General features: G+C 41.2%; 1 protein-coding gene across 1 annotated transcript; it reads left to right on the top strand.

Moving 5' to 3' along the window:
- Positions 1–16,764: 16,764 nt before the first annotated feature.
- LOC113759047 lies at positions 16,765–20,156 on the top strand. The gene is made up of 2 exons (XM_027301673.1): positions 16,765–17,346; positions 19,911–20,156. Exons 1-2 carry the CDS (start codon positions 16,765–16,767, stop codon positions 20,154–20,156), a joined length of 828 nt encoding a protein of 275 aa, XP_027157474.1.
- The last annotated feature ends 1,868 nt before the right edge of the window (positions 20,157–22,024 follow it).

Here is a 22,024-nt window from a genome sequence, read left to right on the forward strand (position 1 = left end):
GAACAGGCTTTGAATTGTGGGACTGACCCGCATAAGCTTTGAATCGTGGGACTGACCCGAAAATGCTTTTGATCGTGGGACTGACCCGAAAAAGATTTTAATCGCGGGACTGACCCGAACAGGCTTTGAATTGTGGGACTGACCCGCATAAGCTTTGATCATGGGACTGACCCGAAAATGCTTTTGATCGTGGGACTGACCCGAATAGGAATTTAAACGGGACTGACCCGAACAGAAATTTAAAATTGGGACAGACCCACGTTCCAGTAGCGATGTAAGTGAAATGCTCGCTGGCGGGACTCACCTCATGCTCCAGTGGCTGTAAAAATGAAATGCACGCTAGTGGGACTAACCCATGTTTAGCGGCAACGGAATATGAAATGCACGTTAGTGGGACTGACCCATGTTTAACGGCAATGAGAATGAAACGCGCGCTAGTGGGACTGACCCATGTTTAGCGGCGAAGAAAACAAAATGCACATTAGTGGGACTGACCCATGTTTAACGGCAATGAGAATGAAACGCGCGCTAGTGGGACTGACCCATGTTTAGCGGCGAAGAAAACAAAATGCACACTAGTGGGACTAACCCATGTTTAGTGGCAATGGAACATAAAATGCACGTTAGTGGGACTGACCCATGTTTAACGGCAATGAGAATGAAACGCGCGCTAGTGGGACTGACCCATGTTTAGCGGCGAAGAAAACAAAATGCACACTAGTGGGACTAACCCATGTTTAGTGGCAATGGAACATAAAATGCACGTTAGTGGGACTGACCCATGTTTAACGGCAATGAGAATGAAACGCGCGCTAGTGGGACTGACCCATGTTTAGCGGCAAAGAAAACAAAATGCACACTAGTGGGACTAACCCATGTTTAGTGGCAAAATACAAGAAATGCACGTTAGTGGGACTGACCCATGTTTAACGGCAATGAGAAAGAAACGCGCGCTAGTGGGACTGACCCATGTTTAGCGGCAAAGAAAACAAAATGCACACTAGTGGGACTAACCCATGTTTAGTGGCAATGGAACATAAAATGCACGTTAGTGGGACTGACCCATGTTTAACGGCAATGAGAATGAAACGCGCGCTAGTGGGACTGACCCATGTTTAGCGGCGAAGAAAACAAAATGCACACTAGTGGGACTAACCCATGTTTAGTGGCAAAGTACGAGAAATGTAAGACGGGATACTCCGTATACTCACCTAAAAACCAACCAAATTTTTGCCCCAGTAGGAATTAGGTTTTGCCTTTGAACCAATAGTTGATTCTGCTTTGCCATGTTGTTGCACCATTTGATCAAACTGGCTTGCGACGTATTTCAGTACACCTTTACTCATTTGGAGAACACCTTTTGATACCGACTTCAGTGCGAGGTGTAATTGCTTTTATCCATGCATGGAACTTTTCTGCAAAAGAGAAAATACAAAGAAATTGTCCTCATCATTTGATCCGTTCGCCTTTGAGGATCGTGTAAACATGAGTTTTTCTCCTTTTCCTTCCATTTTCGCCAATTTTGGCTGCGGCATCTGATTGAGTTAGATTTCTCATTCCAAAACTTTTCCGAATTCTCAAACTGACCAGGCATGTGTTTTGCCATACTGTGAAGGCTGCGTGGCTGGCTTTGCTGAATCTCAACCGTTTCCAAAGGACGACTGAATCCAAGCATTCCTTTGAAATAAACTCCGGGGATTGTTATTTACCAAAATTCAAGAAGTTAAAATAAAATGAGGTATGCAATAAAAATTCACATGCTATGAAGGGATGAATATGCACGAGAATGCAAAACATAACCATCTGTGCCTACATAATGCCATAAATGCAGGCGCTTTGGAAGAAATGAGTTTCCTAAAAATGTACTTACGAAAGAATATTTAATTTACAAAATGACACAATTTTCGGCCCACAGACGTCACGTTTAATCCCCTGGATATCTTTGTTCTGGAATTCAACACTGGCAGAAGTATTCCAAATGAAGGGAGATCCAAACGAACCAAGTCACCAGCTATTCCTCTTCGTGCTTACAAAACTCACCTTGGCGCCCTTTTGGGTTTTCACCAAGGTTGCCCCCACCCCTTTTCTTTTGTTTTTGTTTTTGTTTTTGTTTTTCTCTCTTTTTTTTTTCTTTTCTTTTTTTTCGAGGTGCCCTTTCGGGTTTTCACCTAAGGAACAATGGAAAAAACTCAACCATAATCGACTCAGGAGTATGAACTGAAGATTGCTGACATCAGTAAAATGCGCTTCCCTGGTAAGATTAGGCGAAGGCATTATGGACATCACTTGCCAGCTGATTAGCAAATTTCCCAATAGAAATGCAGCAAGTGACGAAAGCCAGGACTTTGGGCTTTTGAAATGAAGTCAGGTGGGGTGTTTGAAAAAAGTTGAGGCTTGAAAGCAAATTTTGATGAGAGGGGTGTGAAATAGCCTGAGATTGCATCATTTTGAAATTATTTCCAATTTTGAACGAAACTGAGGAAAATTTTGCCCCAGTTTGATTGGATTTTTTTCGTTGCATTTTCTTCATTGCATTCTTCTTACTTTTGCATTTTTCTAAAAACTAAATTTGCCCCTGTGTGGGGTTCTTTTTCCTTTTCATCTCTTTTCCAAAGATAAATTTGCCCCAGTGTGGGGTTTTTCTTTCCTTTCTGATCATTTTCAAAATGAATTTGCCCCAGTGTGGGGTTTGCAGTTCTCAGGGGTTGCCAAACGAAAATTATTGTTCTGATAGCTCAAAGGGGATGACTAGGGATGAAATGTTTTGATTGGAAAGGAAGATGGCCTGACTTGTGCCTCGACCCTTGCGCGATTTCCAAAAAGAAATTTGCATAATCAAATAAAGAACATCTTACACATGTCCGAGTTGATAGGTTGAGGGAATGTCTGTCCATCCATTTCTCCTTTGAACACCCAATAAGCTTTGTCAATTTGAAGCAAATTTGCCTTCGACTTCGTCTTTCATCGCTTTAGCACTTTGTTTCCTTTTCAGAAGATCGGTGGCGGACATAGGTCATGCTTATGACATTCGGCTGTTTTTCATCAATCATTGGTAACCCTACTCTGACCAATCAGCTTCGAGCTTGGCAGGGGAGGAATTTTTATCAATGAAGGGATCTTGGCCTTTTCCATGAAGGTTTTTCCAAGGGATGGATTTTCAATGGAGGGATTTCAATGAAGCAAGTTTTATAAGGGATTTCTGTATGAAGGGATTTTCAATGAAGGTTTTTCAAGGAAGGGAGTTTTAATGCAGGGATTTTTAAATGAAGGGATTTTCAATGTGCGGCTTCATCGAATTCCAGAACAGTGATATTCAGAGGGTCAAATAATTTCAACTTTGGCCATCTTAAAAGAATTTAAAAGAATCAAGACAATAATCAAATCAAGCAAATTATGCATTTCATGCAACTCCAAATCAAAGTGTAAACAAGATAAACTCAATTGCAAAAGATGCTTTCATTAAACTATTCACATATGCAAAAAACAGCTTTTGTGAAATTTAGTAAATAACAACCCCTAGATTTACCAAAATTCCCCTCGAGAGGGAAAATACTCGGCCAACCATAATTACAACGTGCCTTCAAGATTCTCAGATTTCGTCACTGGAGGTGGATGCCTCTAAAGTGTCTTCATGTTTGGGAAAGGGGTTTGTGCTTACACTTGGTCCTTGTCCACCCTTTCCTCTTAGCACTATTTCTCCAGCCTCGATCATGTCTTGGATCTGGTGCCTAAGTACTTTGCAATTGGCGGTTGAATGGCCAGGTGCTTCTGAATGATAAGCGCAAGTGTACTGTGGATTGTATCCGCCAGGGATGCCATGAGGGTAAGGCGGAGGGGGAATGACGTCGATTTTACCAGCGGCTTTTAATTGTTCATACAATTGGTCCAGAGGCCTGCCAAGATTAGTAAAAATGCGATGGCGATTTTGCCTTTGAGGTTCAGTGGGTTGAGGGTAGTTGTAGGTGAGTCCATTTGGTGGAGGAAGTTGTTGATTGTAAGGGGGTCGGGGTCGTATTTGTTGAAAATTAGGTTGAGTTATTTGAAAAGGGACTACAGGTGGATTAGGATAGCTTGGGCGAGGTCGAGGGTGGTGGATATTGGCGTGATAAACAGGATGAGAGTTTGGATAATGGGGGTAAGGGTTGGAGTAGGTAGGGTATCGTCGAAATCTGGGTTTTGGGGTAGGGTTTTGATCCCAAACAAAAGCAGTTTCTCCCTCTTGCTTTTTGAATTGTTGCTTCTTCCCATTACTACTTTGGCTTTGCAAAACTTCCACTTGAGTTTTCAGGGCAGACACATTAACAATCTTTCCAGCCTTCACGAAGTCATCATATTCTTCCAGTTTATTGACAATAGCAGCAAATGAGCATCCAGTCATGCGGAAAATTTCTTCAAAGTGCGGCGGATCATGTGCCTTAATGAAAGTGCGAATGATTTCGTCTTCAGTCATCGGTGGCTCGACTTTTGCAGCTATCTTTCTCCACCTCTTGGCATAAGTCTTGTGATCCTCGGAGGGTTTTCTTTTCGTTCCTTCCAATGTGGTTCGCGTCGGAGCCAACTCGCAATTATACTCGTACTGCCTTACAAAAGCGTTGGACAAGTCAAACCAGGTCTTCGCTTCTTCGGGTTTCAGCTTGGAATACCAGTCGAGTGCATCCCCCTCCAGACTTTCTGGGAATAGCCTCAAAGGCAGATTTTCATCATCTGTTGGCCTACCCAACTTGTTGGCGAACAATCTGAGGTGTGTCTTGGGATTGCCCGTCCCATCATACTTGTTAAACTTCGGAGTTTTGAACCCCTCAGGCAATTGCACATTCGGGAAAAGGCAAAGCTCATCGTAATCCAAGACTCCTTGTTTGTTCAACCCCTGACTTTTCTTTATAAACTCATCGAAACGGTCCAGGCGTTTGAGAAGCTTTATATCAACGGGAGCGGAAGATTCCCCAATTTCTGCCTTGGTTTGAACAATATGGTCTGGTAGGAATGGCTCAGCAACAGAGTGATAAAAGGTATGCGGCTTAGGAGGTATATTCGAAGTGATTTGGGGCTGTGGGCCTTGCATGTAAGTAGGGAAGAATGAAGGATCAGGAGGGCAAGTGTATGGCAAACGTATGGTGGGATAGGTGAAAGTTCCTTCGGGTGGAATAATGAAGGGTGGAGTAAAAGTAGTTTGGGTCGTGGCTATGCCAAACGATTCTGGCTCCGGCTGACTGTCGGGTTCAGGCTCAGGTTGAACTCCACTACTGATAAGCTCATCGATTATTTTCTTTTGGACGGCCATTTCAGTTGCCATTTCACCAAACTTCGTAAGCATCTCGGTCAGTTGGACCCCCAAACTTGCAGTCTCAGGTTGAGCTGTAGTAGCAGACCTATCCGACTGTTCCGGTTGTGAACTCATGTTTACACGACTCCTCTGGGCTCGACTACGGGATCGCGTTATGATGGGGCTTCGACGAGAAGCTATGTTTGAATATTACCTGAGAATTTTGAAAGATTGTCTTTAGATTTAGCCCTTGCTTAGCTATTCGAGTAAAAATAAAGAAAAGGAAAAGAAAAAGGCAAGAGTTAGTAAATATCCAAAAAATTCGGATGCATGTCCTATGGGGGAACCCTTTTTGTGCCAAGGGTAGGCCTAAAATGATGCAATCCTCTGAGGTAGGCACGATACCATACCTGATGGATCTGATCAACTCATTGAGTGAAAAATGATTTTTTTTTAAAAAAAACTTGGTCAATTGGAGTGACGAGAGACACTTGTCAAAGTGAGATCAACGTCCGAATGGACTGATCACTTTTGATCAATACAAGAATTTGCAACAACGCACGGGTTTGACCTTAACGAACTTCCTATCGAAGAGATTGGAATTCGTTTTGACAACTTTTCTTAGTGAAGCACGGGTCAAAACTCCAACTGATCAAATGGCTGGATGCAATGGATTTTTCCTCAAAATCGACTAGGTTTTCCATTTTGAAATTCGACACTGAAACCCTACTTGCTCAAATGAAATGGACAATTTATTAAAAATCGACCGGATTACCCTAAAAAGGGAAACAGGTCAAATGAATTGAATGAAATTTAATTTATCCAAGATTAATCAGATCACCCTAAAAAGGGTAAATTGATCAAATAGATTGAACGAAACTTGATTTATTCAAAATCGGCTCGGTTGCTCTAAAAAATGGGTAAATTGGCCAAATGAATGAAATTGAATTAGTGATTTATTCAAAAATCGACCAAGTGACCCTAAAAAGGGTAAGTTGGTCAAATGAATTGATGATTTATTCAAAAATCGACCAGGTGACCCTGAAAAGGGTAAATTGGTCAAATGAATTGATGATTGATTGAATGAATTGGCAAAGTGGATTGGTTGAATTGTCCGGCCATTGGTTATTTCAAAATTAGTCTATGACCTTCTAAAAATCAAATTTTGGCCTCAATTTATTTATCGTCTCAATAAGAGGAATCATTTGTAAATTTCTTCAAATTAATGTCCTTCACGCAAGGGATTTTTACCAATTGTTGATAAAATGGCCAAAAAGTGATTATTAGATGCTCATATTCCAAAGATCACTCTATGAAAATGATCGGATCCTACCTTACCTTGTGCACTACCCCTTTGGATGGTACAAAAATGTAAACGTGCAAGTCTCACTGGATTAAGTATCCGAGACACAAGGTGGCTTATTCCTAAACACGGGATTCCCTATGTGGCATTCCCTTTCTATGGCTTGTGCATGATGCCATTCTTATCAAAGCAGGGAAAAATGTGATTTGAAATGAGACGTGACCTAAGGAGCCCTTTGTTTGCCAGGGTAAGCCTAAAATGATATGACATTAATTTATGAACAAGATATATCACAATTTTCACACGTGCAATAGCCTATCTACAAGGGTAGGTTTCTAAAAAGTCATGCCAGACCTCTTATTTGCTAGGGTTTGTGAATGCAATTGGGACACAAAACCAAGAAAAGTTAGCTCAGTCCGATAAATACACATAACACATTGTAGCAACGAAATCAACACAAGGACATAAAGCAATAAAAAGAAGAAAGGGGTTGGACCCCTCCCCTCGTGAATAGTGTCCCTAATAGGGTAAGGTTGACTCTACCCTAGGCAAGCTAAAATGGATGCATGAGGTTAGGGTTCACTAATGCATCTAGACTCGATAAGTCATAGGTCCCCGAGCCTTCAGACTTGGAAACCAAGGGTCATCACTCCCAAGGTTCCTTGTCGGTGGCTCGAGCGATTCCCCAGACGTTGCTACGCACACGTCGTGTTACGACTACCCGTCTGGGCGAATCTAAAAAAAATCCTCAACCTTCGACTAAAAACTAATAGGTTATCAACCTAAAGTTTAAAGCGGAAGATCGAGTGACCCCTCGGATCATGCTACGCACACGTCGTGATACGATCACATGTCCAAGTGGGTCGCCTAAAATCCTAATAGGGTGGAGTGGCGTGACAAGCCACTAAAAGAAAAATAATGAGGGGTAAAAATAATTAAAGCGTATGCGCGTATGCTAGTGCTCGTTTGGAGGGGAGGGATCAAGAACCAACGCGAGGCTCTAGGGTACATCCCCCACCCAAATGCAATGCAAAGCGCGAGATAAAACGAGTAAAATATACATCCAAACAACCAATCATACATACGTGAGTGGGGAGTAGTTTGGTACGTGCGCGAGGCAAAAAGTCCTAAAAAGGAAAAATGCAACCCTAATATCCAAATGCTACGCATAAAAAGGGTAGAAAAGGGAAAAGAATGGCCAAATCAAATGCTCGGACCCACTTAGGAAGTCCCCAGTGGAGTCGCCAACTGTCGCGCCCCACTTTTTGAATGAATGTGTTTGTGATGGGTGTGGTGTGTGTAGTGTGGTGTGAACGTGTGCAAAATGAAAATAAAGGCCATGGGACTTGATAAAGCGACGGTTTGGCCATATAAAGTTCAAAAAGGGTTTTTTGGAAAATGGAGTCGCCACTTGGTATAGAGTTAGGGTGTACCAAGTCACCCAAAAATGATTTTTGTTTTTGAATGAAAAAAGTAAATAAACCCTTTTAGAGAACTTTTGGGTCTACGTAACCAAAAGAGGGATCGGGGGTCACATTTGACGAAGGGGAAGGCAAGGATAAAAATCCAAGGCACCCCTTCGACCTAGCCAAGGCTAGTTGCGTGACTTAAACCAATTTTCCTAATTTTTCTACCCAAGGTATGTATCGCGTGTTGGATATGTCTATATGAATGCAAAAACCTAGACCTAGGGGGACATGGGGGAAATTTCTCTTCAAATGTTGAGTGGTGCCAATCACATTAATTGTGAAGCCCAATAATGATCCTTTTGGAGAGGTCACACCTAAACCTAAATGACGTGAAAAATGAGTGGATGAATGCATGCCATGAAAAATGTGCGTTTGTGTGAAAAAGTAATAAAAACAATAGTGTGAGGGGAAGTGTGCAAAGAAAATGTCCTTGAATGTATAAAATATACTCCAAGTGCTAGTGGGCAAAATGCATGTATGTAATTTAGAGAAAAGTGTGAAAGTGTCGGTGTGCAAATGAAGATGAAAGTACTCGTGTGCGAGTGAGGATAAAAGTGTTCGTGTGCAAGTGAAGATAAAAGTGTTCGTGTGCAAGTGAAAGTGATAAAAAGGTGCATGTGTGCAAATGAGACAAAAGTGAAAGTGTGATGATAGAGGGGATTGAGAATGCATGAGCCTAGGGAATTCATGCATATTGGGTACGGGGAGACCTAAATCGTGACTCAATTTGCCCTTTTATAGAGAGGATACAAGCGTGCTAAGGCTTTAGGAAAAGCCACACTCGTCTATATCCCATATTTAAGGGGACTTTCAAGCAAATGAACCCTATAACTAGTATGAGATGCAAAAAATCCTAAAATGAGGGGAAAAGAGGTTCGAGGAGCATGCCAGATGATAAAACTAAGGGAAGATGCATGATATGTAGTGAACAGGCAAATAATGCATTAATGAAAAACAAAGGAAAAATCCTATTGGGTCTAGCGTTGGGCTAGCCCTTTCTATGAATTCCTAATGAAATAATGAGCCACGACTAGCATTGGACTAGTGTGGTGACGTACATTCATCCATTCCATTCATTCATGGTTATGAAAGCAAGTAGACATGCCAAAACACTCGTAAACACGTAACACGTAACACTTAGCATGCTCGACTAGATGCAAGAGCCTAATAAAGCAATTAAACATGTAGCAACAAAAGCAAGCCACCAAGGGGAAGGGGAAGTGGACCAGATGCTCTCCGAGCCCTATCTATTACAAGCCAAGAGGTGTACACATACCCCATAAAAGCATAAAGGGGAAGGGAAAATGGACCAGATGCTCTCCGAGCCCTATCTATTACAAGCCAAGAGGTGTACACATACCCCATAAAACTTAAATAAAAGTAAAAAGTAAGTAAATGCATGCAAGGAGGTAAGGAAAGCGAAGTAGACAGGCATATTCACATAACACATAAGGTCACATAGGAGAGACAAAAAGGGATAAAAGAAGTTGTACCTTCCCCCGTGTGTAATGCTAGTAAGGTGAACAAGACTCAACTTGGGCTATGGTCACTAAAGAAGGAGCTAATTTGGGCTAAAACCATTCAAAGGAAAGGATTAATGCACCAATGTAATGATAGAATGACAATCAGAATTCGTCGAACATCTAATCCTCTTTCACTTTGCAACTTAGAAATGATCAAATAATGCATGAATTCTAAGCAAGAGTGAGTTATTGATCAAATTTCTGAAATAGCAAAACTACCTAAGGATCCAAAAGCAACCCTTAACCAAACCATCAAGGCCATTTGAAACATTTTAGAACTCAAAAGGTTCATGAGCATGAAAAGATCAATTAATCAACTTATTTAGGGAAATTAAAAAAAATAGGCAAGCACAAGCTCATTTAGACACAAGGTTCACAAATCCATGCATCAAACATCACCTTAGCAAAACATGGTAACCAATGAAGGCCAACAAGCAATTGAATTGAAACATTAATGCTACCAAAGACTCAATGGTGAACACTAACCAAGCATTCAAGCTCAATCAAATACTTTTAGGAACTTCAAAGGTCCAAAGGCAAAGAGAAAAAGTCAAGTAATGGCTCGAAATCCAACTATTCTAAGATCTATTTGCAAAAAATTAGAACTTAATTGAGTCTTTGTAATATTGCTGCAAAATTTCAGGGACCCAATTGATTGATTTTCAAAGCTTATGGGCCTTAGAAGGATTAGATGGAAGTCAAAGGGTTGGAGTGCAATTTTTGGAACTTATTTCTTCATGCAAAGCATGCATACACGTAAGAATGCTTCTGCAACTTAAAATCTGCTACAACTAGAATGCTTGCTGCATTTTCATCTTCAACCACAAATTTCAGAAAACTAACTCAAGCTTTGCACCAACCTTCTCAACCAATGGCCAAGCTTTGAATTAAACCACACAACATACAACTTGGACGTTCAAATCAGGAAAACACAGCAAGAAATGATGCAAAAATCAAACTGCAACAAGGTTTCAGCAAGCCTATGAAGCTTTCGGCAAACCGAAGTTTCCATTGCTTCTATAATTTTCGGATGAAACTTTTCTGCAATTCGGTACCTTGTCAAACCAGCTTTCAAACATAATCAAGTCCAAACACAAGGCTTCCAACTAAGCAGCAAGCCATCATTCAATTCAACAAAAAAAACTTAGCAACAACCAGTGCAAGCAAGAAATGAAATTCATTTGGCAAGTTTTAAAAAAAATCTGGAATGCTGCAAAGCAGCCGAAATAGAATGCAGCAAGGATTCTTGGTGTTTGAACATGATCCAGACATATCAAACATGCAAATTCAACAACCCACCTTCCCTGGCTTCCCTCAACACAAGATCAAACATCAAACGAAAGTGCCAAACTCAGCTAGTAATTAAGGGAAGGGAAACGCGGCAGCAAAAAGAAAGGAAAATGCAGCAGCCTTTGCTTGCTGTGTTTTTGAAAGGAACAACTTTGGCAACTTCAGCAGCATCATAGCATGAATTTCCAACAAAACTTTCAGATTCAAAATACATCAAAGATGATCTACATTCATGCTAAAATCTGAACCAAACCAATCAGAACCAAGTCGCAAACATCAAAACATTTCTGCGTTTTCTGGACTGCAACATTGCTGCAACTTCAAGAAACTTTCGGCCAACCAGATTCATGCATTTTCTAGCTAAGTGTTTGATTAGTAGTCCAAACGTGCAAATTAGCATGCCACTCAAGTGTAAGGATCGATAAACAACTATGGCAAAAGGAAGAAAACAGCACAGAAAACACGACATCTTTTGTCTCGCAGCAGATTCTAGCTTGTGCAGGTTAAATGCCGAAACATTGTTATCATCATGCCAACATTTCACATTCGTTCCCAACCAACAAAACATGCATCTTATACCTATTACTACAAGAAAACAGCATAAAGGAAAAAATAGACGAACCCACAGAACAAAAAGCAATCAACGAAACAAAGGGTCAAAAGTTCAACTTGCTGGAAGAAGTCACGAGAATTCAAGCATGTTGCAGCGACTCTCGGTCTAACTCTAAAGGCCCTAATAGACTCAACTATCATGAAGGATCTAGGGACAAAGGCCAGAGGCCATACTCTTCAAGAAAATCATCCAAAGTCAGCCACAACTCATAAACGTACGAACCAGTGACAATTAGAACCAAGGAAAGTCATGAAAAACACACTGGAATCAGAAAAAAAAAAGACAGCAATGGTATCATCAAAAACCAGCCATGGTATCATCAAAAACCAAAAGAAAGTTCCAACTCCACCATCGACATCCAAGATAAGCAAAAGAAACAGAGAAAGGAAGCATCTTTACCAGCAAAAATGCAAGGAAAGCTGCGATTTTTACCTTAATGTACGGTACCTTCCAATCAGACGAATGGAGCAGAAGAACTTCGTTTGAGCAGACCCAGAACGCAGCCAAAACCACGACCTCCCTTCTTCCTTGCCTTGTGTTTCCTCTCTTCCCAAATTTTTCTTTCTGTTTTCGGTAAGTTTTTCCCTTTCACTCTTGCTCTTTTCCCTTTCTCGCCGCTAATTGTTTGCCCACTCTCGGTCTCAACCTTCTCAAACCTGAGTTTTCCTAGCTTTTTGGCTGTCACTCGATGTCCCCTTTCTCTCTTGCTCTCCCCGTTTCTTTTTCCAATCCAACCTTTTCTTCCCTTCTCACAACCTGCCCCGCCTCTTCTCTCTTCTTCCTTCCCTCTTGCTCCAGTTTTCTTTCCGTTAGCTCCCGTATCCTCTCCCGTTTCTTTTTCCCTTTGCTGTTTTTCTATCCCCGTTGGTTCTCTCCTTTGCGGCTGCCTCCTTTCTTGCTATTTATACCAGGAACCCCCCTCCTAAAACCCTTAGCACTCTTCTATATTTACAGCCCAAGGGGCTGCCCGAAGTCCTCCCTTGCAAGCTGCAAAAACGCAGCTTGCAAGTCGCGTTTCTCTTTTTTTTTTTTTTTTTTTTTTTTTTAACTTTCAACTTAATAAATACAGAAATGATAAAATATAAATAATAATAATAATAACAAATTGCCAAAAACCAGGTAATAATAATAATAATAATAAAGAAAATAATTTAAAAACTAAACAACTAAAAACAACAAAAATGGCCATTTTCCATCTTTTTTGTTCCATTTTTCATTTTTCATATTTTTCATTTTTTCCTCTTTTTTCAAAATAACTTAATAAAAATAACTAAAGTGCAAAAAGGTTGAATGTAAAGAAATAAACATATTTTTGTGAACAAATTTTTCTTTTTTCTTTCTTTTCCATTGTTTTTTCCAAGAAAACTAAAAACCTATTTTTTGAATGTTTTTGCTTTTTCTCTCTAGCAACTCCATGCTAATCTTAAAATTTAAAAACTAAGACTAAAAGTAAATAAAACTAAAAAAACAAACAAGAATAAATGACAAATGAAATAGATCAACTAAAAGGGCCAAAAATGAACTAAAATAAAATAACCACTAAAAATGAGAAACAAACAATAACGAACTAGAATGCAAACAATCTAAAACAACCAAAATCATGCAATAGATGCCACATACAAATTATTCAAAATTTGGTGTCTACAGCGAGTTTTCGTGAGTTAAAGAAAAGATTGACCATGGCACCGATTCTAGCTTTGCCTAACGGAGTAGACGGGTTTACCGTTTATACCGACGCGTCACGGGAAGGTCTGGGGCGTGTGTTAATGCAAAATCGGAATGTAATATCTTTTGCCTCTAGGAAGTTGAAACCCCACGAGTAGAACTATCCCACCCATGATCTAGAGTTAGCCATGGTTGTTTTTGCTCTGTTTAAGTGGAGACATTATCTATACGGGGTGACCTTCGAGGTTTACTCAAACCACAAGAGTCTTAGATACCTCTTCTCGCAAAAGGAATTGAACATAAGACAGCGACGATGGATGGAATTTTTGGAGGACTATGACTGCACTATCAACTATCATCCGGGAAAAGCTAATGTGGTGGCGGATGACTTAAGCCGAAAGGCTCAAGTAGCGGGGTTAATGATTAAGGAGTGGGATCTGTTGGAATCTGTTTGTGAGCGGAAGCTCGGCCTTGGGAGTCATAAGGTGGTTTTTGGTAATGTTAAAATAACATCCGCACTACTGGAGCGAGTTAAAGAAGTTCAAAAGAAGGATTCGATGGTGCGGAAATGGGGAGAGAAAGAGGAAAAAGGGGAATTGTCAGATTTTAATTTCAGTCCCGAGGGAGTCTTGAAATACCGAAACCGAATGATGGTGCCCAAAGATGAAACGTTAAAGAAGGAGATCTTAGAGGAAACTCATCGATCTAAGTATACGATCCATTCGAGTAGTAGCAAGATGCACCAAGACCTAAAAGGAGCCTATTGGTGGGACAACATGAAGAAGAAAATTGCTCAATACATACAAAAATGTCTCATTTGCCAACAAGTTAAAGCAGAGCATCAAAAACCATCGGACTTGTTACAATCTCTTGAGATACCCGAATGGAAGTGGGAAAACATCACAATGAATTTCATTTCAGGTTTGCCGCGAACACAACGAGGGCATGATGCCGTTTGGGTGATCGTCGACCGGTTAACCACATCGGTCCATTTCTTGTCGGTAAGCATGAAGGATTTCAAGGACAAATTGACCCAGGTGTACGTGGATGAGATCGTAAGATTACATGGAGTTCCTGTGAGCATCGTTTCGGAAAGAGATCCCCGCTTTATATCTAGATTTTGACAGAAATGTCAAGAGACTTTGGGGACTAAGCTCAACTTAAGCACCACCTATCACCCTCAGACGGATGGACAGTCGGAGCGAACAATTCAAACTCTCGAGAATATGTTAAGGACCTGTGTTCTGGATTTTGGAGGTAATTGGGGTCAACATATGACCTTAGTAGAGTTTGCTTACAATAACAGTTACCATTCGTCAATTCAAATGGCACTCTACGAAGCGCTATACGGGAGGAAGTGCCGGTCACCGATCTATTGGGACGAAATCGGTGAGAGAAAGGTGCTAGATCCAACCACTATTCCATGGATGGAGAATGCTCGAGAAAGAGTCAAGTTGATACGACAAAGTCTCCAAATAGCTCAAAACCGAAAGAAGAGCTACGCGGACAATCGAAGAAAAGATCTGGAGTTCGAAGTTGGGGACTGTGTTTTCCTTAAGGTCACACCATTACGAAGTGTCACGGCGGGTAGAGTAAAAAACCCGCGTCAACCGAGATTCATCAGACCTTTCAAGATTCTCTAAAGAGTTGGTAAAGTAGCGTATCGACTTAAACTACCGTCAAGTCTATCCAGAATTCACAACGTCTTCCACGTCTCGATACTTAAAAAGTATTATCCTGATACGTCTCACATCTTACAGCCAGAGGAAGTCGAGATAGATGAATCCCTCACCTACGAAGAGAAGCCAGTACAGTTGCTCGACCGAAAGTTAAAGAGTTGAGAAACAAACGAATACCTTTGGTGAAGATTTTGTGGAGAAATCACGGAATTGAGGAGGTTACCTGGGAGGTGGAAGAAGAAATGAAAAAGAAATGCCCTGAACTGTTTGAAAATCAAGATGAGAAATTTCGAGGGCGAAATTCTTTTAAGGGGGAGAGAGTGTGAGAACCCGTAATTTTCTTATTTTCTAAGTTTTATTTTATTTAATTGCACACTAATTCTATAGTTTCTTTGTTAGAAAAATTTTCTGGATAATTTTTATGAGTAAATATGGTTTTTAAATTATTTTTCTAGTATAAATTAGTTCATGAGATTTTCGACAGGGGTATTACCAATTATTGATTAGGAAAGAAGATATCCCGAAAACTGCTTTCAATTCGAGATATGGGCACTACGAATTCGCAGTCATGCCCTTCGGACTAACCAATGCCCCTACCGCCTTCATGGATCTAATGCATAGGATTTTTAAACCCTACCTGGATCGATTTGTCGTTGTCTTTATTGACGATATCTTGGTCTACTCCAAGACTTGTGAGGAGCATGAACAGCACCTAAGAATCATTTTACAAACCCTAAGAGAGCATCAGTTGTATGCCAAATTTAGTAAGTTCGAGTTTTGGCTTAAAAGAATTTCTTTCTTAGGGCACGTAATTTCCCAAGAGGGTATCTCAGGTTGACCCGGCGAAAGTAGAGGCCATGACTAATTGGAAGAGGCCAGAAAATTCCATGGAGATTCATAGTTTTCCAGAGTTGGCTGGGTACTACAGGCGTTTCATTAAAGATTTTTTCAAATTGGCCGGTCCTTTAACTGACCTATCGAAAAAACTATCGTCCGGGAAAAGCTAATGTGGTGGCGGATGACTTAAGCCGAAAGGCTCAAGTAGCGGGGTTAATGATTAAGGAGTGGGATCTGTTGGAATCTGTTTGCGAGTGGAAGCCCTGCCTTGGGAGTCAAAATGTGGATTTTGGTAATGTTAAAATAACATCCGCACTACTGGAGCGAGTTAAAGAAGTTCAAAAGAAGGATTCGATGGTGCGGAAATAGGGAGAGAAAGTGGAAAAAGGGGAATTGTCAGATTTTAATTTCAGTCCCGAGGGAGTCTTGAAATACGGAAACCGAATGATGGTGCCCAAAGATGAAACGTTAAAGAAGGAGATCTTAGAGGAAACTCATCGATCTAAGTATACGATCCATTCGGGTAGTAGCAAGATGCACCAAGACCTAAAAGGAGCCTATTGGTGGGACAACATGAAGAAGGAAATTGCTCAATACGTACAAAAATGTCTCATTTGCCAACAAGTTAAAGCAGAGCATAAAAAACCATCGGACTTGTTACAATCTCTTGAGATACCCGAATGGAAGTGGGAAAACATCACAATGAATTTCGTTTCAGGTTTGCCGCGAACACAACGAGGGCATGATGCCGTTTGGGTGATCGTCGACCGGTTAACCAAATCGGCCCATTTCTTGCCGGTAAGCATGAAGTATTTCATGGACAAATTGACCCAGGTGTACGTGGATGAGATCGTAAGATTACATGGAGTTCCTGTGAGCATCGTTTCGGATAGAGATCCCCGCTTTATATCTAGATTTTGGCAGAAATGTCAAGAGACTTTGGGGACTAAGCTCAACTTAAGCACCACCTATCACCCTCAGACGGATGGACAGTCGGAGCGAACAATTCAAACTCTCGAGAATATGTTAAGGACCTGTGTTCTGGATTTTGGAGGTAATTGGGGTCAACATATGACCTTAGTAGAGTTTGCTTACAATAACAGTTACCATTCGTCAATTCAAATGGCACTCTACGAAGCGCTATACGGGAGGAAGTGCCGGTCACCGATCTATTGGGACGAAATCGGTGAGAGAAAGGTGCTAGATCCAACCACTATTCCATGGATGGAGAATGCTCGAGAAAGAGTCAAGTTGATACGACAAAGTCTCCAAATAGCTCAAAACCGAAAGAAGAGCTACGCGGACAATCGAAGAAAAGATCTGGAGTTCGAAGTTGGGGACTGTGTTTTCCTTAAGGTCACACCATTACGAAGTGTCACGGCGGGTAGAGGAAAAAAACTTCAACCGAGATTCGTCAGACCTTTCAAGATTCTCCAAAGAGTTGGTAAAGTAGCGTATCGACTTAAACTACCGTCAAGTCTATCCAGAATTCACAACGTCTTCCACGTCTCGATGCTTAAAAAGTATTATCCTGATACGTCTCACATCTTACAGCCAGAGGAAGTCGAGATAGATGAATCCCTCACCTACGAAGAGAAGCCAGTACAGTTGCTCGACCGAAAGGTTAAAGAGTTGAGAAACAAACGAATACCTTTGGTGAAGATTTTGTGGAGAAATCACGGAATTGAGGAGGTTACCTGGGAGGTGGAAGAAGAAATGAAAAAGAAATGCCCTGAACTGTTTGAAAATCAAGATGAGAAATTTCGAGGGCGAAATTCTTTTAAGGGGGAGAGAGTGTGAGAACCCGTAATTTTCTTATTTTCTAAGTTTTATTTTATTTAATTGCACACTAATTCTATAGTTTCTTTGTTAGAAAAATTTTCTGGATAATTTTTATGAGTAAATATGGTTTTTAAATTATTTTTCTAGTATAAATTAGTTCATGAGATTTTCGACAGGGGTATTACCAATTATTGATTAGGAAAGAAGATATCCCGAAAACTGCTATCAATTCGAGATATGGGCACTACGAATTCGCAGTCATGCCCTTCGGACTAACCAATGCCCCTACCGCCTTCATGGATCTAATGCATAGGATTTTTAAACCCTACCTGGATCGATTTGTCGTTGTCTTTATTGACGATATCTTGGTCTACTCCAAGACTTGTGAGGAGCATGAACAGCACCTAAGAATCATTTTACAAACCCTAAGTGAGCATCAGTTGTATGCCAAATTTAGTAAGTTCGAGTTTTGGCTGAAAAGAATTTCTTTCTTAGGGCACGTAATTTCCCAAGAGGGTATCTCGGTTGACCCGGCGAAAGTAGAGGCCATGACTAATTGGAAGAGGCCAGAAAATTCCATGGAGATTCATAGTTTTCTAGGGTTGGTTGGGTACTACAGGCGTTTCATTAAAGATTTTTTCAAATTGGCCGGTCCTTTAACTGACCTATCGAAAAAACATGGTCGGTTCGTGTGGGATGCTCGGTGTGAAGCGAGTTTTCGTGAGTTAAAGAAAAGATTGACCATGGCACCGATTCTAGCTTTGCCTAACGGAGTAGACGGGTTTACCGTTTATACCGACGCGTCACGGGAAGGTCTGGGGCGTGTGTTAATGCAAAATCGGAATGTAATATCTTTTGCCTCTAGGAAGTTGAAACCCCACGAGTAGAACTATCCCACCCATGATCTAGAGTTAGCCACGGTTGTTTTTGCTCTGATTAAGTGGAGACATTATCTATACGGGGTGACCTTCGAGGTTTACTCAAACCACAAGAGTCTTAGATACCTCTTCTCGCAAAAGGAATTGAACATAAGGCAGCGACGATGGATGGAATTTCTGGAGGACTATGACTGCACTATCAACTATCATCCGGGAAAAGCTAATGTGGTGGCGGATGACTTAAGCCGAAAGGCTCAAGTAGCGGGGTTAATGATTAAGGAGTGGGATCTGTTGGAATCTGTTTGTGAGTGGAAGCCCTGCCTTGGGAGTCATAAGGTGGTTTTTGGTAATGTTAAAATAACATCCGCACTACTGGAGCGAGTTAAAGAAGTTCAAAAGAAGGATTCGATGGTGCGGAAATGGGGAGAGAAAGAGGAAAAAGGGGAATTGTCAGATTTTAATTTCAGTCCCGAGGGAGTCTTGAAATACGGAAACCGAATGATGGTGCCCAAAGATGAAACGTTAAAGAAGGAGATCTTAGAGGAAACTCATCGATCTAAGTATACGATCCATTCGGGTAGTAGCAAGATGCACCAAGACCTAAAAGGAGCCTATTGGTGGGACAACATGAAGAAGGAAATTGCTCAATACGTACAAAAATGTCTCATTTGCCAACAAGTTAAAGCAGAGCATAAAAAACCATCGGACTTGTTACAATCTCTTGAGATACCCGAATGGAAGTGGGAAAACATCACAATGAATTTCGTTTCAGGTTTGCCGCGAACACAACGAGGGCATGATGCCGTTTGGGTGATCGTCGACCGGTTAACCAAATCGGCCCATTTCTTGCCAGTAAGCATGAAGTATTTCATGGACAAATTGACCCAGGTGTACGTGGATGAGATCGTAAGATTACATGGAGTTCCTGTGAGCATCGTTTCGGATAGAGATCCCCGCTTTATATCTAGATTTTGGCAGAAATGTCAAGAGACTTTGGGGACTAAGCTCAACTTAAGCACCACCTATCACCCTCAGACGGATGGACAGTCGGAGCGAACAATTCAAACTCTCGAGAATATGTTAAGGACCTGTGTTCTGGATTTTGGAGGTAATTGGGGTCAACATATGACCTTAGTAGAGTTTGCTTACAATAACAGTTACCATTCGTCAATTCAAATGGCACTCTACGAAGCGCTATACGGGAGGAAGTGCCGGTCACCGATCTATTGGGACGAAATCGGTGAGAGAAAGGTGCTAGATCCAACCACTATTCCATGGATGGAGAATGCTCGAGAAAGAGTCAAGTTGATACGACAAAGTCTCAAAATAGCTCAAAACCGAAAGAAGAGCTACGCGGACAATCGAAGAAAAGATCTGGAGTTCGAAGTTGGGGACTGTGTTTTCCTTAAGGTCACACCATTACGAAGTGTCACGGCGGGTAGAGGAAAAAAACTTCAACCGAGATTCGTCAGACCTTTCAAGATTCTCCAAAGAGTTGGTAAAGTAGCGTATCGACTTAAACTACCGTCAAGTCTATCCAGAATTCACAACGTCATCCACGTCTCGATGCTTAAAAAGTATTATCCTGATACGTCTCACATCTTACAGCAAGAGGAAGTCGAGATAGATGAATCCCTCACCTACGAAGAGAAGCCAGTACAGTTGCTCGACCGAATGGTTAAAGAGTTGAGAAACAAACGAATACCTTTGGTGAAGATTTTATGGAGAAATCACCGAATTGAGGAGGTTACCTGGGAGGTGGAAGAAGAAATGAAAAAGAAATGCCCTGAACTGTTTGAAAATCAAGATGAGAAATTTCGAGGGCGAAATTCTTTTCAGGGGGAGAAAGTGTGAGAACCCGTAATTTTCTTATTTTCTAAGTTTTATTTTATTTAATTGCACACTAATTCTATAGTTTCTTTGTTAGAAAAATTTTCTGGATAATTTCTATGAGTAAATATGGTTTTTAAATTATTTTTTAGTATAAATTAGTTCATGAGATTTTCGACAGGGGTATTACCAATTATTGATTAGGAAAGAAGATATCCCGAAAACTGCTTTCAATTCAAGATATGGGCACTACGAATTCGCAGTCATGCCCTTCGGACTGACTAATGCCCCTACCGCCTTCATGGATCTAATGCATAGGATTTTTAAACCCCACCTGGATCGATTTGTCGTTGTCTTTATTGACGATATCTTGGTTTACTCCAAGACTTGTGAGGAGCATGAACAGCACCTAAGAATTATTTTACAAACCCTAAGTGAGCATCAGTTGTATGCCAAATTTAGTAAGTTCGAGTTTTAGCTGAAAAGAATTTCTTTCTTAGGGCACGTAATTTCCCAAGAGAGTATCTCGGTTGACCCGGCGAAAGCAGAGGCCATGACTAATTGGAAGAGGCCAGAAAATTCCATGGAGATTCATAGTTTTCTAGGGTTGGTTGGGTACTACAGGCGTTTCATTAAAGATTTTTTCAAATTGGCCGGTCCTTTAACTGACCTATCGAAAAAACATGGTCGGTTCGTGTGGGATGCTCGGTGTGAAGCGAGTTTTCGTGAGTTAAAGAAAAGATTGACCATGGCACCGATTCTAGCTTTGCCTAACGGAGTAGACGGGTTTACCGTTCATACCGACGCGTCACGGGAAGGTCTGGGGCGTGTGTTAATGCAAAATCGGAATGTAATATCTTTTGCCTCTAGGAAGTTGAAACCCCACGAGTAGAACTATCCCACCCATGATCTAGAGTTAGCCGCGGTTGTTTTTGCTCTGAAAAAGTGGAGACATTATCTATACGGGGTGACCTTCGAGGTTTACTCAAACCACAAGAGTCTTAGATACCTCTTCTCGCAAAAGGAATTGAACATAAGGCAGCGACGATGGATGAAATTTCTGGAGGACTATGACGGCACTATGAACCATCATCCGGGAAAAGCTAATGTGGTGGCGGATGACTTAAGCCGAAAGGCTCAAGTAGCGGGGTTAATGATTAAGGAGTGGGATCTGTTGGAATCTGTTTGTGAGTGGAAGCCCTGCCTTGGGAGTCATAAGGTGGTTTTTGGTAATGTTAAAATAACATCCGCACTACTGGAGCGAGTTAAAGAAGTTCAAAAGAAGGATTCGATGGTGCGGAAATGGGGAGAGAAAGAGGAAAAAGGGGAATTGTCAGATTTTAATTTCAGTCCCGAGGGAGTCTTGAAATACGGAAACCGAATTATGGTGCCCAAAGATGAAACGTTAAAGAAGGAGATCTTAGAGGAAAAATCATCGATCTAAATATACGATCCATTCGGGTAGTAGCAAGATGCACCAAGACCTAAAAGGAGCCTATTGGTGGGACAACATGAAGAAGGAAATTGCTCAATACGTACAAAAATGTCTCATTTGCCAACAAGTTAAAGCAGAGCATAAAAAACCATCGGACTTGTTACAATCTCTTGAGATACCCGAATGGAAGTGGGAAAACATCACAATGAATTTCGTTTCAGGTTTGCCGCGAACACAACGAGGGCATGATGCCGTTTGGGTGATCGTCGACCGGTTAACCAAATCGGCCCATTTCTTGCCAGTAAGCATGAAGTATTTCATGGACAAATTGACCCAGGTGTACGTGGATGAGATCGTAAGATTACATGGAGTTCCTGTGAGCATCGTTTCGGATAGAGATCCCCGCTTTATATCTAGATTTTGGCAGAAATGTCAAGAGACTTTGGGGACTAAGCTC

Source organism: Coffea eugenioides, unplaced genomic scaffold (genome assembly GCF_003713205.1).
Source record: "Coffea eugenioides isolate CCC68of unplaced genomic scaffold, Ceug_1.0 ScVebR1_886;HRSCAF=1640, whole genome shotgun sequence".
Lineage (NCBI taxonomy): Eukaryota > Viridiplantae > Streptophyta > Magnoliopsida > Gentianales > Rubiaceae > Coffea > Coffea eugenioides.